This window comes from Panthera leo, chromosome D2 (genome assembly GCF_018350215.1).
Source record: "Panthera leo isolate Ple1 chromosome D2, P.leo_Ple1_pat1.1, whole genome shotgun sequence".
In the NCBI taxonomy this organism is placed as follows: Eukaryota; Metazoa; Chordata; class Mammalia; order Carnivora; family Felidae; genus Panthera; species Panthera leo.
In genome coordinates, this window is record NC_056689.1 from 12,369,752 (window position 1) to 12,386,457 (window position 16,706).

General features: G+C 42.6%; 2 protein-coding genes across 4 annotated transcripts in view; one reads left to right on the forward strand and one right to left on the reverse strand.

The window, feature by feature from the left end:
• Positions 1-670: 670 nt before the first annotated feature.
• LOC122201787 (translation initiation factor IF-2-like) lies at positions 671-4,257 on the reverse strand. The gene is made up of 3 exons (XM_042907784.1): positions 4,139-4,257; positions 3,515-4,098; positions 671-1,540 (listed from the first exon to the last, which is right to left on the reverse strand). The coding sequence occupies exons 1-3, from the start codon at positions 4,255-4,257 to the stop codon at positions 1,221-1,223; spliced, it is 1,023 nt and encodes a 340-aa protein (XP_042763718.1). The 3' UTR covers positions 671-1,220.
• Positions 4,053-16,706, forward strand: part of ERO1B (endoplasmic reticulum oxidoreductase 1 beta) — a 62,036-nt gene continuing 49,382 nt past the window's right edge. For all 3 annotated transcript variants that reach the window (XM_042909165.1, XM_042909163.1, XM_042909164.1), the window contains exons 1-2: positions 4,053-4,357; positions 13,707-13,826. In XM_042909165.1, coding sequence (XP_042765099.1) covers positions 4,256-4,357; positions 13,707-13,826 — 222 coding nt within the window. In that variant the 5' untranslated portion in view covers positions 4,053-4,255. The remainder of the gene's footprint in view (positions 4,358-13,706; positions 13,827-16,706) is intronic.

Below are 16,706 nucleotides of genomic sequence, written 5' to 3' on the forward strand. Positions count from 1 at the left end.
CTTCCTGTAATGTTCATTTTCACATCATAAGAACATGCTCAGTGTTAGCCCTTCTGTGACGTGCCCTAGACCCTATGTGGAGTGGACTGGAGTAGCAGCTGGAATAAAGTCACACAGTCCCTTGGGGCGCCTGGGTGGCGCAGTCGGTTAAGCGTCCGACTTCAGCCAGGTCACGGTCTCGCAGTCCGTGGGTTCGAGCCCCGCGTCAGGCTCTGGGCTGATGGCTCGGAGCCTGGAGCCTGCTTCCGATTCTGTGTCTCCCTCTCTCTCTGACCCTCCACTGTTCATGCTCTGTCTCTCTCTGTCCCAAAAATAAATAAAAAACATTGAAAAATTTTTTAAAAAAAAGTCACACAGTCCCAATATGCAGGCCAGTTACATAGGACTTTGTGATTATGTGCAGTCTTTTGCAACATAGAAATTAGGTGGGAGAATGAAATTGGCAGAATCCTGATTCTGGTTTTCTCAATTATTTACATTTAGGAGATTTTCCCTCTGATTGCATTACATATTAACTTTTAGCATAACGCCATGTGTTTGTTACATAAAAGAAGGTTTTATCCAAACTGCATATATCTCCGTGCAAACTCCTTTAGAAGTGGAAATAATTCCAACTTACTCCAGTTTATCAGCTTTAATGCTGTTAAGTGAAAATGCTTGAGAGTGTCACAGCTGAGTAAATATTAAAGAAAAACAGTGAATGCTTTAGGTAGGTAACTAATAACAGGCCACAGGCTGGCCAAGGTCTTTCATTTTAATTACTTTTAATCCCTATTACTTGTCAGAAGAAAAGGGGAAGAAATTCCCTCAGTAAAATTGAGAAATCCTATCATCACCCCAAAATTCCCTTTATAACTAAGTTGCAGGTGGAAATCTACTTTCAAAACAAAATTGCCCTGGCAGGTTGTTAATACACCAGTACAAATACACTTGTTTAAACACAACAGATTGCCACTACTCAGCAGGTTTGTTAACCACAATTCAGCTTGCCATCAGAAGTGAAAATTATTGATGTTATTAAATTTCCACCCCATTACCTTGGCTTTTATTTAGAACCATTCATCAACGATTTCCTTCATTAGAAGTCACAAGTTAACCCAGCCAAAAAATCATCAAAGAAACACAATACATTTGATGGTATCTTGGAAGCCCGAAGACAGTGCAGTGTTGCTAACTCCCAAAGTCTCTTAAGTGTTACAGTAATCTGTTCAAGACCAGTCTCAAGCCATTGCTTCAACCACCACGAGTAAAGACATTTCAAATAATGCTTGAGGAAAAACCAAAATGCTTGAAGTAACAGATTTCCAGTAATTGGTCTCAACCAATCCTCTGACAAGTCTATTACTCTCCTCTGTCTTTTCGATAATGCCCAAATACACCTCTGTTTGAGCACATGTAATCCCTTGCCTTAATGAAAGGCTGCCCGTTTCATCTTCCTGGCTTCTCCAGGAATATTCCTGTCCAATGAAACTACTTCCCAGCTGTCCACAGGAAACGTTTAGGGGCACCCATCCAGGATTGGTTCTGAGACAGATGTCTTCTAAAATAAATTGAGATCGTAAGTAATATCAACCAAATAACAAATGTGTATCAATTACTGTTCATGCGAACTGACATAGCCCCTAAAGAGAATATAGTATAAAAAGATAGAGTCCTCTGAAACTTTACACTCTAGACACCTATAATATGCATATACACTGGAAAAGCTAACCCTAATACAGAGCGGGCAGACTGTTAGAGTTAAATGAATGTCATGGGTAGGAACTGCAATAGGAATCTGGATGACCCACTCTAGACTTTGGGATGACATAATTAGGCCATCCTCTCAGAGAGGAGAGAGGTATGGAGCGGAGAGGAGGGGAGAGAAAACAAAGAGATAAGAGGGACGGGGAATCATTTGTATTTGAGAGCAAAATGGAAAAAATCTGCGATGAATAGAAACTTGGTTTTGTGCATGTTGTCAATGTGACTACATTTCAAGTACCAATATTCTGAATAAGACTAATCTTGACTTGGGGCGCCTAAGTGACTCAGTCGGTTAAGCGTCCGACTCTTGATCTCAGCTCAGGTCTTGATATCAGGGTCGTGAGTTCAAGCCCCACATTGGGGCTTTGGGGTCCACGCTGGATATGGAGCCTACTTAAACAACAACAACCAAAAGAACCATTCATCTTGACTTAAGCCCATTATGACACTACTCATTGAAAACCTGCAGCACACAGAACAATTATTATTAATTATATTAATAATAATATCAATAATTAATATTAATAACATCAACATTAATATAATTAATTATTGTTATTATCACAATATAATTAATAATAATTGCTTCAGATTCTGTATCTCCCTCTCTGCCCCTCCCCGTTGGCGCTTTGTCTCTCTCTCTCAAAAATAAACATTATATTTTTTTTTGAAAGAAGGACCCTGCTCTTGGTTTAATGACCTAATATCACTGTCTTGAAATTCTTACCACATTTTGAACCAGGACCCTGCATTTTCGTTTTGCACTAGGCTCCACAAATTATGAAAATGCTCAGAAAGGTATAACACACTGTGTTGACTGCTTAAGGTCCCCAAAGATGTGTGCACACCCTAATCCCCAAAGCTGTGAGTGTATTACCTTATAGGCCAAAAAGGACTTTGAAGAAGTGATTAAGAATTTTAAGGGCTGGCACCCACCCATCCACCTGCCCAATAAACAAGCTCTCAAAAAAAATTGAGATGGGGAGATTACCCTGGATTATCTGGGTGGGCCCCATGTAATCACAGGGGTCTTTATCAGAGGGAGGCAGAAGAGTTAGGGTCAGCAAGAGAAGGCATGTGACAATGGAAGCGGAGGGAGTGAAATGTGATAATGTGGGGGCACAGTCATGACCTGAGGAATGCAGGTGGCTTTTAGAGGCTGGAATGGGCGAGGAAACATATTGCCCCCTAAAGCCTTTAGAAGAAATGCAGCCTGGCTGATATAATTTGGGGTTCCGGTCTTCGGAAGCTTAGGTCACTAAATTTATGCTAATTTGTTATAGAAGCGGTGGGAAAGTAATACACACTACATAAATGTATGGTGTTGCATTACTAATTCTCTAGAAATCAAGGCTATTAATAAAACGAGTAGCAGCCATCATTTATTGAACACTTCTTTGTGCTAGGCACCCTACTAAGCCCTTTATGTATGTAATCTATGTAATCTTACGTAATCCTAGAATATCTGAGGTGGGTATTATTGTCTTCACTTACAGATGAACAAATTGAGGCTCACAGAGGTTAAGTAACTTGTCTAAAGACACATAACAAACTAGGATGTTTCAGAGCGGGGAATTGAACCCGCTCTGTATCACTTCCAGTTCTTCTATGCGTATAGCCCCGTTCCAATACATCATTATAAACGATTGGGTTTGTTCCCATTCTTCAACGTGCATTGTGTTTCTCTCATCAGAGGAGAGGGAGTGGGCCGGGGAAGAGAGGACATCCACGTCCGGGGCGTATAAAATAAAAGAGGAGCCGAAGTCACCTCTCCAAGTAGCAGGTGGAGGTGGCTGATTCTTATAATGCACTTGCAGTAGATGTGAAGCCACAGAACACTGAATGAACCAAGAAAACGCTTCGGCTCGAAAGTCGAAGATCCTGCACCACTGGTTCCTCATTTGCTTAGGTAGCGGGCGGATCCCGAAGCCTGGCGGCTGTGCGATGTTAAGGAGCAACGTACGGGGCGGGGCGGCCCCCCCTCCCCCCGGTTTCCAGGAGCAACCGCCGGGGGGAGGGGGAGAGGAGACGGCGGCCGGCCGGGAGGAGCGCTCCCCGCGCCACCTCCTCTTGTTTTGGAGGCCCTCGTGGTCCTGCCTCATTGGCCGCCGTGGAGCCCAAGGCCCCGGGGAGGCGGAGCGGCCTCCGCAGTTGTAGTTCCCGGGTTCTCGCGGCCCCCTGCCCCGCCTTCCGGCAGGAGGCCCCCTCGTGGCCGCGCGAGACCACAACTCCCACAAGGCCCCGCGCTCGGAGGGGGCGTGGCCGGGGCGAAGGGGAAGCCGGGGGGCGGGGCCGCCTAGGAGATGAAGTGGGGGCGCTCGGCTCTTCAGCCTCACTCGCAGCTGCCGGGAGCTGGGGAGAGCGGCCCCCTCCTCGGGACGGGCGTGCAGACCTCTGACCCTGGAGCCTCTTAGCCGCCGGGAGCCGTCCCCTTGGGTCGTCGCCCGGGCCGCCCGCCGTTCCCCGGCCCCGAGGGGCCCGGCCGGCCGCGGTGGGGGGAGAGGTCAGCATGAGCCGGGGGCCCCGGCGGGCCGGCGCCGGGCAGGGGGCGGCGGCCGCAGTGCAGCTGCTGGTCACCCTGAGCTTCCTCCCGAGCGTCGTCGAGGCCCAGGTGAGCCCGAGTGATGGCGGGGCGGGGACGCCGGCCGAACGCCCGCGGCGGTGGCGAACGGGCCGGGGCTGGGGCTCCGGGAGAGGGCCGGCGCCGGACCCCGAGGGGGATTTCTGGCGAGCGGAAAGGGGCCGGGGTCTGGAACCGAACCGTCACGTCCAGGAAACGTCCGCGAGCCGCGTGCCGTGTGCGGGGGATGGCGACGCTCGCGGGGTGATGGCAGCAAAAAGAGGAAGATGGTGACGGTCCCCTGAGGTGTTTTCGTTTTCCTTTTCTGATTTTTTTTTAAGCGGCTGGGAGTGTGGCGGGAGAGGAGACGGGAATGAAAACGTCATCCGCGGTTTGGGGGGGAGACAACACGCGTAGAAACGGTGAAGCCCTCCCGTCCCTCCCAGGAGGGAGGGGAGGTGGACCCCGCGCCCCGCAGAAGTGGGGTGCATAGGGAGGGGACGGGACTCACCAACTTGCTTGAACTTCTGGGGCTCTCTAAGCCCCTCGGCTGCTACCCTCGCTCTGGCATCTTTCCTTGGGACTGCTGTATTTCCACCCAACTTGTGGCATCTCCGGATGAGCCCAAGCAAGAGACGTGGGGGGGGGGGCGGCGGGGGGGGGGGGAGCTGGCCTTTGCAGGTCTGTGAGCAGCGAGGTGATGGCAGGAGGGTGGGCTAGAGTTGAGGGGCTGCCTTTGTGAAACAGTGTTACTACAGACGTGTTGTCAACACGCCGGACGTGGGAAGGTTAGCTGACCACACAGCCTTGTGCCTGGAGAGCGGTGCTGACTGCTTTTCTACAGAAGGTTCTGAATAGACTGCCAGGTGCAGCCGCGCCTCGTCTGCACCTGCTGCAAAGTGGCAAAACTGCTAAGAGAGAGAGAGGAAGGAACCGTGTCTCAGGTGGCTCGATAATGAGGGGAGATGTCATTGTAGGCAATTAATACTCACTGCTGAGAAAAACCGAAGCTGTGAGCGGAGCCGTGTAAACATGTTTTTCTGACGGTTCGCACGCTGTTTTCAGGGCGTTAGGGTGTCCTGCACTCAGTCCCAGAATGCCCGAATAGCCTGATTTGTTCGCGTTTGGGTATTTTTTTCAAATGAATGATGTGCTAAAAATAAAAGGGGGCAGACTTGGTTTTGGTATTGGTGAGCGTGTTAAAATGCAGATTCTCTGGCCCTGCCGCCGCCACATGTTCTGATTTAGTGGATCCGGATGTGCCCCAGGGATCAGCAATTTTAAATGAGCCGTGTAAGTAGCTGTAATGCAATTATCCTGTGAGCTACCTTTTGAACCCCACCTAGAAAACACTGAAGTAGCGGAAATCTGGGTGGGAGTATCTACTATATTAATAAAAAGTAAATTTCCCAAATTACCTTTAGCAAAATTATTTTCTAGTCACTGGTTGGGTGATTGTTTTTGAGTGGCATGTACATTTAGATATTTTTCTAAAATGGGATTCTTGTCGTTTTTCCTTTTTATGCCTTATATTAATTGTATACGTTGCCATCAATCTAGAAGCTTCATTTTAGTCATCTTTATCTGCTAGTTACATGTGTTAATGTTTTATAATTGCACGTTACACATGCAATTTATTAAGGTAAAATTTTTATTTTATTGTATTTAAATGAATATATGTCATTTCATCATGTCCAAATGAATACCTGTAGTTTAAAAATTAAAGATTTGTGCATATTCAAAGTAGCATTGTTCCAAACAGTCCTCCAAAGTGGATACGTTTGGTTTTTGTTTCCAGTGGTACTTTCTAATATAGAAGTTGGAGCACATTTTAGATAGTACTTTAATCTCTAACACGTTTAAATATACATTATCTCATTTTATTGGATACTTCTCAGAAGTGGGGCTATTGAGGTAACTGAAGTTCAAAAAGCTTACATGACTAATACCACACTTGTTAAGTGAACAAGGTTGAACTGGACCCCTCGTAGGCCCCTTTTTCTTCTGTGCAGTACATCTCTGTATGCCTGCTTCTTTGGGGTATAGAAATCTGAGGGAGACCCAGGAAAATAAAAAAAGTGCAACTAAGATAGTTCTTTCTTGGTGGGGGGTGGGGGGGAGAAAGCCCAATAAAGCATAAAGGGAAGAATTCGATTTAAAAAAGAAAACACCTGGGGCGCCTGGGTGGCTCAGTCGGCTAAGTGTCCGACTTCAACTCAGGTCACGGTCTCGCAGTTCGTGGGTTCAAGCCCCGCGTCAGGCTCTGTGCTGACAGCTCAGAGCCTGGAGCCTGTTTCAGATTCTGTGTCTCCTTCTCTCTCTGACTCTCCCCCATTCATGCTCTATCTCTCTCTGTTTCAAAAATAAATAAAAACGTTAAAAAAAAAAAATTTTTTTTTTTTAAAAGAAAATACCTCCATTTAAAAGAAATCATTTAAGGAGAGGACTATATCGACTATGTCTCCTTGCAATGAAAGCATAAAGTTATTTTTGAACCCTTAAAATGATAGGCATTTGTATATCTCATACTCCGTTTTCTTATAAATTAAATGCGAATGGGCTTTGTAGTCTGGAAGGCACTAGAAACTAAAGACCTCGTGCATACAAATGATATGACAAGTTAATCTTCCTGTAAAGAAGTAATTTTAGTCAGATGTATTTTTAAATCTTTCTAAATGCATTTCTGAGGTGGCATGAAATCAAAGAATACATAGAGCTCCCCAGCCCCCAGTGGAAAGTCAGATCTTGAGACTCAAACAGTGCTGCTCCAGTCCATGACCCTGAGGATTTCCCCCAAACCCTGAAGACCCTGGGTTTCTGCTTTAATTGCTCCTTGGTGTGGAATGGACAAGAAATAAGGGTTGTGTGCCCAAAGAGAGGAAACTAAAAGACCCCATCATAAAGCTTGAACTCCAAAGAGCTACGGCCTCAACATGAGAAATGAATCCTACCAGGAATAAGGGGAGAGTAAGAAGCTTGCCAGGGAAGGGGAGTGGGGGGGAAACTCCCTCGAGAATTTGTAACCATGAACTTGTTCCTATAAAGGTTTGCAGGCCAAATTCATGCCACCTATGCTGGGAAAAGCTTCAAGTGGAAAATTTGATTTATAGCAGACCCAGGTTGGTATGCCCCCAGCTTACTGGTAATAGCAAATGTCCATCCCCTCTGGAGGAATTTATTTTCAACCCAAACCCTAAAGAAGTCTTCAAGAGCCCGTGCCAAGGAGAATAAGCAGCTAATAGTCAAAAATCACAAAACACAAGGCACTGTGAATGAGATAATGGAAATATAGCCTATAGAAAAAGACCTGTGATAACCTTAGATTCTGAAAATATCAGACATAATTTAAACACAGGAGACATAGTGAATTTAAATACAAAGGGGTGGGGGGCACAGATAGGGACACTGACCTGAAACTGTGAAAAGGGAACAAGAGATTTTAAAGAATGATCAAAAAGATTAAAACAGTGTGATAGGATTTCTAGAGATGAAATTAAAAACTCCATGGATGGATTAAATAGCTGATTATATCCAGCAGAAGAAATGATTCCTGAATCAGGCAACCATTTTATGTCTTTTTCTAATCCTCCGATACTTTTCCTTTTTTTTTTTTTTTTTTTTTTTAATGTTTGTTTATTTTTGAGAGACAGAGAGAGAGGGAGACACAGAATCCGAAGCAGGCTCCAGGCTCTGAGCTGTCGGCACAGAGCCGGATGCAGGGCCTTGAACTCACAGACCCCAAGATCATGACCTGAGCTGAAGTTGGGTGCTTGACCGACTGAGCCACCCAGGTGCCCCACTTTTCCTTTTCTTCGTTTCATACTTCACACTAACAATGTAATCCATATTTATGCACCCATTTGTCTCTGTTCCCTGACATTTTGCCTTCCAATGGATTGCCGTAGATGAACTGTGAACTCTTATCAAAAGCCAATCCCTCTCATATATTAGGTCCCAGTTCCTTCTTTCAAGATCATGTTTTGAGCAAATCTTTTTTTCTCTCCTGGATCATTAATTTTTCCTTGTCTGATGGATTGTTACTGTCATCCTAAAACATACTGTTAATTCTATTTTAAAGTTCTGTCTTGACCCACCCATCTTTTCTGGCTCTGCTCCCTTTTTCTGTTCCCCTTATGGAAAAACTCCTCAAAGGAATTATCTTTATTCGTCCTATTCTGGTCCTCTCGCCAGCCTATTCCAGTCAGACTTTCGCCCCTACCTCTCTGAAACTGTTCTTGTCAAGGTCATTAATGTCTGTCTTGTCACTAAAGCCAATAGTTTTTAAACCTTAGCTTTACCTATAGACAGCATTTTTTTCCCCACAGCTCATGGCTTACTCTCCTTGAAATACCTTATTTCTTTGGGCTTTCAGGATACTGTACTTTTCTGATTTTCTTCCTTTCTTTTAGGCTGGCTGTACTAGTGTCCTTTGCTTACTTCTCCTCTGCTACTACTGACCGCTAGTTATTTCAGCCTCAGGTTTCAGGTCGTGTACTCTTTCCCTTCTCTATCTTGGTTCTCTCATTTGGTTTCTCAGCTTTAAATACCACCTATATAACTGATTGTCAAAATCTCCAGAACAGGATTCTCATCTTTAGATCTGGATAGGCGGGGCACCCGAGTGGCTCATTTGGTTGAGCGTCCCACTTTTGATCTTGGCTCAGGTCATGATCTCACGGTTAGTGGGATGGAGCCCCTCATTGGGCTCAGTGCTGACAGTGTGGAGCCTGCTTGGGATTCTCTCTCTGCCTCTCTCTGTTCCTCCCCTGCTCTGTTCTCTTCTCTCTCAAAAATAAATACTAAAAAAAGAAAAACCTTGGAATTTCCAGAATAGTCGGAATGCCTTTTGTTATTTATAATGAGCCCCTTTTAATCACACCTATTTATCCTAATGGGAACCCCTAGATCACCTCAGGGTGGTACTGATCATCAGACACGCCAAGTGATTAGAGCATTGGAATTTTAGCCCCACCCATGACCACTGGGACGGGGAGAGGGATGCTGGAGACAGAGCTCCGTAAAAGCTCTTGGGGCGTCTGGGTGGCTCATTTGGGTGAGCCTCTGACTCCACTCAGGTCATGACCTCACAGTTCCTGAGTTCGAGCCCTGAGTCAGGCTCTGTGCTGACAGCTCAGAACCTAGAGCCTGCTTCAGAATCTGCCTCCCTCTCTCTCTGCCCCTCTCCTGCTAGCACTCTCTCAAAAATAAACATAAAAAAATTTTGAAAAATATAAAAGCTCTTAAAACAAGATGGATGAGCTTCCAGGTGGGCGAAACATAGACTTTCTGGGAGGGTGGCTCAGAGGCATGGAAGCCCTGAACTTGCACTCCCAGTAGCTTTCCCTCTGCACCTATTCCATTTGGTGCTTCCTGAGTTGTATCTTAACAATAAACCAGTAGATATAAGGTAAGTGTTTCTCTGGTTCTATATGCCATTGCAAATTACTGAACTTGAGAGTCATTGGAACCCCCAGTTCATAGCCGGTCAGTCAGACGTACAGGTGGCCTGGAGCTTGGCGGTGATACCTAAAGTGGGGATCGTGGTGTGTGACTGAACCCCTAATCTGTGAGGTCTGCTCTAACTCCAGATAGCATCAGAACTGAATTGGGCGCCCAGTTCGCGTTGGAGAGTGGGAGAATTGGTTGGTGTAAGAAAACGCCAAGTTCCAGTAAAGGCCAGAGTCTTAAAATGGTCTCCTGTTTCTCCTTTTTACATACGACATAGTCCTTGTCCTATTTCCTCAGGAACTTCAGGTGAGCATACTGCCTCAGGGCCTTGAGCTTTGTATTCCCAGTGCCTGGCATGCGTGCCCCCACGCTCCCACATAGCACACCCCCCACATAGCGCGGCTTGTTCCTTTTCCCCCTTGAAGTATTACCAAAATTTGCCAAAGTTTCACTGAGACCTTTTTAAATTATACTTTCTAAAATAGTAGGAGCTCAGTTCTGCACTGATGGTCTCCATTCCCTAGTTTTCCTGTCCCTTTATTACCATCTGGAAGCCCCTGGAGGGCAGAGATTTTTGCCTTTTTTTTTTTTTTCCTTCTGCATCCTCAGCACTTAGAACAGTGCAAGGCTCATGTTAGGTAGGTCCTCAAATAGGTTGAATGAATGAATGAATGAATAAATGAAGGGAAAATAAATGCAAATCCAGAATGAAGCCCAGAAAAATAATGGGATAGTAGATTTTAAAGAGAGCTTATGAGACATGGTCTAATTTGTGTGATTGGAGTTCCAGAAGAATGTAATAGAGTGGGGAAAGTGGTACTGATTCCTGCAGGTCAGTATGAAAAAGACAACCCAGTAAAAAAATGAAAAAAAGGGGCATCCGGGTGGCTCAGTTGGTTAAGCGTCCGACTCTGTTTTGGCACAGGTCATGATCTCATGGTTTGTGGGTTCAAGCCCTGCATTGAGCTTCGTGCCGGCAGTGTGGAGCCTGCTTAGGATTCTCTCTCCTTCTCTTTCTGCCCTTCCCCAGCGCTCGCTCGCGCGCTCTCTCTCTCTCTCTCTCAAAATAAATGAACTTTAAAAAATCTTTAAAAAAAGAAAAATGAGAAAGGACAAACAGGTATTTCACACAAGGAACAATTACAAATGTCTTATAAAACATTATACCTCATTAGTACAAAAATCAGATACCCTTTCGTTCTTACTAGATTGGCAAAAATTCAATATCCAATATTGGTAAGGAGATAATTCAGCAGTAATTCCATCTGCTGTTGGATAGGGTTGTAAATTGGTAACCTATTTTGAAAATAAGCTATAGTAATTCCACTTTAAGCATATAAACTGGAGAAACTCTTATACGTAACGAGATCATGGCAAACCTTTGTGTAGCATTATTTAGCTAAATCTGGAAACAACCTACATATGTTTTGTATTAGTTTCCTGTTACTGCTCTAACAAATTACCACGAACTTAGTGGTTTAACGTGGGTTTCACAGGGATAAAATCAAGGCTGCCTTTTTTTTTTTTTTTTGGAGGCTCTAGGGGAGAATCATTCCTTGCCTTTTCCAAGCTTCTAGAGGCTGCAGTGCTTCTGGCATGTGGCCTCTTCTATCTTAGAAGCCAGTAGTGTAACATCTTCCAGTGTCTCTCTGACTCACACTCTTGTCTTCCTCTTTCAAGGTTCTTAGTATTGAGTCCACCCAAATAATCCAGTATAATCTTACCATCTCAGGATCCTTAACTTAATCATGTCTGCAAAGTCCCTTCCACCGCCTACAATAACAGATTTACAGGTTTTAGGAATTAGGGTATGGATATCTTTGGGGGGCATCATTCTGCCTACCTTATGGGTCAACAGTAGAACAAATACATTATGATATTTTCATGTAATGTAACATTTACAGCAGGGAAAATGAATGAGCTACTAGAAAACTCATTATTTTGGGTAGATGTCAAAATGTTAGCAAAAGAAGTATATTACAACATAATTCCCACAATAGATTCCATTAATATTAAAGTTCAAAAATGAGCTCTTAAGTATATTGCTTCAGGATGTATATCACATGTGATGAAATTACAAAGAAAAATAACAAAAATAAGATATTCTACCTCCGTAAGGAGGAAGATGAATGTAATTAGAAAGGGACTTTAAAAAATAGCTGTATTTGTATTTTTTAAAAAATTTTGGTGATATACAGGTTTTTGTCTTAGTAGTTGTCTTTAAGAGTTAGAAGTAGGTACGTGACAATTTTGTATACCTTACCCCAACCCCTACCACAATTAAAACATCTTTAAAAAATAAACTGTGGTGGTTTACTAACTAAAAATAAACAATTTAAGAAAAATTTATACGAAAGAGAAATGTCTGGAGAAAATATTTTTAAAACATAGAAAGCTTTTGGTTCTTATTTCTACACCCCCCCCCCATCCCTATTACTTAGAATTTGAGGTTTTATAAATAGTAAGCTTGAGAAATGGAATGAATTTCAGTAGAGTTGGTGACAGGATCTCAGTAACTAGGATAGTAAAGCATATGGAATTCTAGAGCTAAAATTCTTGTTAATGATCCTTTGTTCTTTAAAGAGAATGTACCTCTGACTCTTTATGTTGTAGAGAGTTTGGAGACTTATTTACAGCCCTAGGGGCAAAGCCTGAGAAAGAAACAACTGGGATGTTCTGGTTTCCAGGTTCTGGTCATTCTTTGCATAGATTCCTCCAGTGGATCATGTGAATGACCTTTAAAAGACTGGGTCCCCTTTTTGTTTTTAAATTTTAATTTCAATTGAGATAATTGTAGGTTCCATGCAGTTGTAAGCAATAATACAAAGAAATGCCACCTACAATTCATCTAGTTTTCCCCAATGGTAACATTTTATAAACGTACAGTGCAGTATTATCACCAGGACATTGGCACTGATTCAATCTGCTGGTCTTCAGATTCCCCCTTGTCTCATTTGTGTGTGTATGTATTCTTTTCACTTTTATCACGTTTAGGTTTGTGTATCCACCACGATGGTCAAGATACTGAATAATTTGATCACCACAGGGATCCTTCTTCTTGCCCTTTTATAACCACACTTGACCTCCTTTCCAACCTATGCCCCCACTCCGCCTCCTTCCCTCCTCCAGTCTTTAACCTGGCAACCAATAACCTGTTCTCCGTTTCCAAAATGTAAAAATGAAACCACATAGTATGTAACCTTTTGGGGTTGGCTTTTTTCACTCAGCCTGATTCCCTGAAGATTCATCCAAGACGTGGATGTCAGTGAGTCCCATTTTTAAATTTAGCGGAAGAATGTTTTATGGAAGTTTTGGATTCTGAACTCCCTTTGTAAATATCAGTTTCTGTTGCCTTAATGGATACTTTGAGTAGTGGATAAAGCATGTATTTTTAAGTGTGATTGACTTAGGACTAAGTCTCATTGCTACTTGGGAAAAATTATTTTAACCGTGCTCAGCCTTGATTTTCTTAGGTGTAAAATGAGGATAATACCTATTTCATAGAATACTTTTTTAAAAAAGAGGTAACGTAATGTTCTTATCACCATGCCTATCATATAAGTGTTCCATAAATGGCAGTGGAAAAGAAAGATAAGGCTACTACAGCAATATTCTTACAGTCTGTGACTTCTAGGTTAATCTTGGAAGAAATGGCTTTAGCATTCCAAATACTTGTTGGAATTTCTGTATGTTTCATATACTTCTCTTTAGGCATTAAACATTAATGCTTAGTTCTTCAGAATAGGTGTATCTGATCCTTCTATTGTGTCTTAATTGGCCATAGTAAAATAAATGATTGCTTTAGTGTTTTATATCTCAGTTAATGAAGACTTGTTACCTTGAATTAACAAATTATCTCTTTTATATAATATTACAGATTTGTTAAGGTTGGAATATCAGTAATGCACATATTTAAAGTTTTATGTTTGTGTATATATTTTCCACCCCACAGGTCACCGGAGTCCTGGATGATTGCTTGTGTGATATTGATAGCATTGATAACTTTAACACCTTCAAAATCTTCCCCAAAATAAAAAAATTGCAAGAGAGAGACTACTTCCGTTATTACAAGGTACAGTTACAATTTTTGATTCCATTCGTAGCAAAGGTTTTTACACAGCCGTCTACAGATGTGACTTTTATGACCCTTTTGAAAGCCCATTTTGACTCTTCTCAGCACCCTCTGTGTGTTTTATCGTTGGAATGTATTAAGTATTGTGGTGAAACCTGATAGTCTTTTTGAACACAAAGAATCTGAAGCCTCTTGCTGTGTCTGGGGGATTCGTCATCTTTCAAGTTTTGTTTTTGAGACAGAGACTCATTCCACGGAAGCTCAAAATGCCAGACTTCCTTGGTCAGCCTTCCTTGTGACGTTGCCTCCTCCATCTAGACACCGACCCAGGTTCTCTGCTGTGCTGATGGCAGTGGTCTGTGTTAGCATTGTTAGCTGTACAAAGTACCCCTGCGGCAGACATTCACCAGAAGGGCTGGCCCCCAGGCTGAGGGTACAAGCACCATTCATAGTAAAACTGCAGAATCGGTTCTTAAACCTAATAGTCGTCTCCAAGTATAACCATAACAACTTAAAGGGAGGAGAAATGAGGCAACATTCAAAAGAACGGTATTTTAAATTTAAGAACGATATTTTAGAAGCTGCTGTTCTGCTTAGCCTATGCTCTTGTGCTCATAAGTTCTCTGATTTTCATTTTTAGTTTATTTTAAAAATTGAGCATGATTTTACACTTTTTTTTTAATCCTTATCCTACATAGGCTATCTTAGTCTTTAAATATTTTTGAGGATAAAAAAATTTAGAGGAGGAACTAATGGCCATTCTTTTTATGGTACCACCAAAATCTTGAATCAATTTCCCATATTTTTGCAACACTTTGTACAGGTGTCAAATTTCTGGCAGAACACTTCTATAAGTGTCTAATTGACCAAAAGAGGGAAAGACACTTTGGTTAGCAATCCTATTTGCGTAAATATAAGGGAAGTGATTGTTTCTTAAAGGAATATTAGAGGATGTTACAGAAGAAGGAAAAATGAAAGTTGGACAGGCAGAAAGAACAATGTTCTAAAAAAACGTTCTACCCAATTTAACAAAATTGCTCCATGTGTAATGGGAACATACTCCTGTTCTCCCAAGGGAGGGTCATGCAGTAATCTCGTTAATGGATTTATCTCCATGGCAAGGATAGCAGTGATACCCACTCCTTTTCTAGTTCTGTCAACCTATGAATTAAACTAAAGGGACATTTTATCACCACAGTATCCTGTACGTTCACCAGTGGCAGAAAGGAAAGCGAAGAGAAGAGGTGAACTGTAAACATGCACATACCTACTGGTGATTGAGCACACAAGGGTGTACAGGTTGAGGCACCAGTCTGCCCCTGTCGACTGGTCAGCTGGCTGTTGTAGTTGGTGTTTACAATTTCTTGTACTATCCATTCCATTCCTTTAGTCATGGAGTATTTATTGAATGATTATTCTGTGGGAGGCCCTATTCTAAGTGCTGTGGATACAATAGTGAATAACACAAAGACTCTGACTTCATGAAGCTTTTATTCTGATTAGGAAGGCAAACAATCAACAATGAAATATAATTTCATATGGTTATACGGTAAGTGCTATGGAGAAAAATAAAGTAGGAGATACAGAGTAATTAATGGGGTGGGGATGGTAGGTAGCTTTATCTTTGACGAGGATGACCAGGAAAGGAAGGTATTCCTACTCTGCCATTTGAGTGAAGACCTACGTGACGTGAAAGCCATGACGAGATATGGGGAAAGAACATTCCAGGGAAGGGGAGAAGAACTGCAGGTGTAAAGGTCTAGAGTGTTTGAGGAATAAGAAGACAGGGATAGGCTGGAGCAAAGTGAGTGAGATGGAGAGTTGGAAAAGTGGGTAGGGGCCAGATTAAAAAAAAAATTAGAAGGCCCTATTCACCACATAAGGATGTTGAATTTTAGTGTAGGTGTGATCAGTTTGTGGAGGGATTTGTACAAAATAGACTAAGGGTGTGAGACAGGAAATAGAGAAAAACCACTTAGGAGGCTTCTGCAGATGGAAGGTAACGGGTTTGGAATAGGGCAGTAGACTTGGAAGAGGTGAAAAGTGAGCAAATGAGCATTATATCTAAGAGGTCACACCAAAAACTTGTCTGATGGTGTGAATGTAAGCTCTGAGGGTAGAGGTGAAATCAAAGATAATGCTGAGTTGTGAGCATACTACAAAAAAGTATGTCCTGACCAAGTTCATCTTATTCTAAGAATGCAAGGACAAGGCTTTTAGGTCTTTAACACAATTAAACACACATTCTTGATTTTTTTAAAAATAGGAATGATGGATACTTCCTAAACATGAACATTTTAATCCTAACATGAGCATTGCCAACCTCTTACTTGCTGGGAAATAATAGAGGAGTTCACACTTAGGTGAGGGACCGAGACAGAGGCACCCATATCTCCTTTACTGTTGGAGGGATTAGTATATCACAACAGCTAGAGGATAAACATTTTTAAAGAATAAGGAAAACGGTCTCCTTTTATAAATGACAGAAGTATACCAGAAAACTCAAGTAACAAAATGAACAAAAGTGATAAGAAATGCATTAAGCTCGCAGGCTATAAAGTTAATGTACAAAAATCAATATCTTCATAAATACAAACAACAACAAGTTAGAGGATATGATGGAAAAGAAATCCCCATTTACATAAGCAGTGAAAAAAGGTGAAATATGTAGGAGTGAGTCAAAAAATGTGCAAGACCTAGAGGAGGAAGCCTCAAAACCCTACTGGGAGACCCAAAAGTAGCCTTCAAGAAATGGACAGGTGTGTCTATAGCTCAAGAGGTTGGTTCTCTCCATGTTGGCGTATACGTTCAGTGTGATCCTAGTAAAAGGACCAATATTTTTTTCCTGGACCTGGACAAGTCGTTGCAGCCTCAGTTCTC

What these genes read in the sequence shown, in the direction of transcription:
- LOC122201787 (XM_042907784.1), bottom strand. Translation starts at nt 4,257, where the DNA reads ATGCTGACCTCTCCCCCCACCGCGGCCGGCCGGGCCCCTCGGGGCCGG. An exon ending in AAGAGGCTCCAGGGTCAGAG is followed by an intron (nt 4,099 to 4,138) that starts GTCTGCACGCCC and finishes CGCTCTCCCCAG; the next exon opens with CTCCCGGCAGCTGCGAGTGA. An exon ending in TCCACCTGCTACTTGGAGAG is followed by an intron (nt 1,541 to 3,514) that starts GTGACTTCGGCT and finishes AATTTATTTTAG; the next exon opens with AAGACATCTGTCTCAGAACC.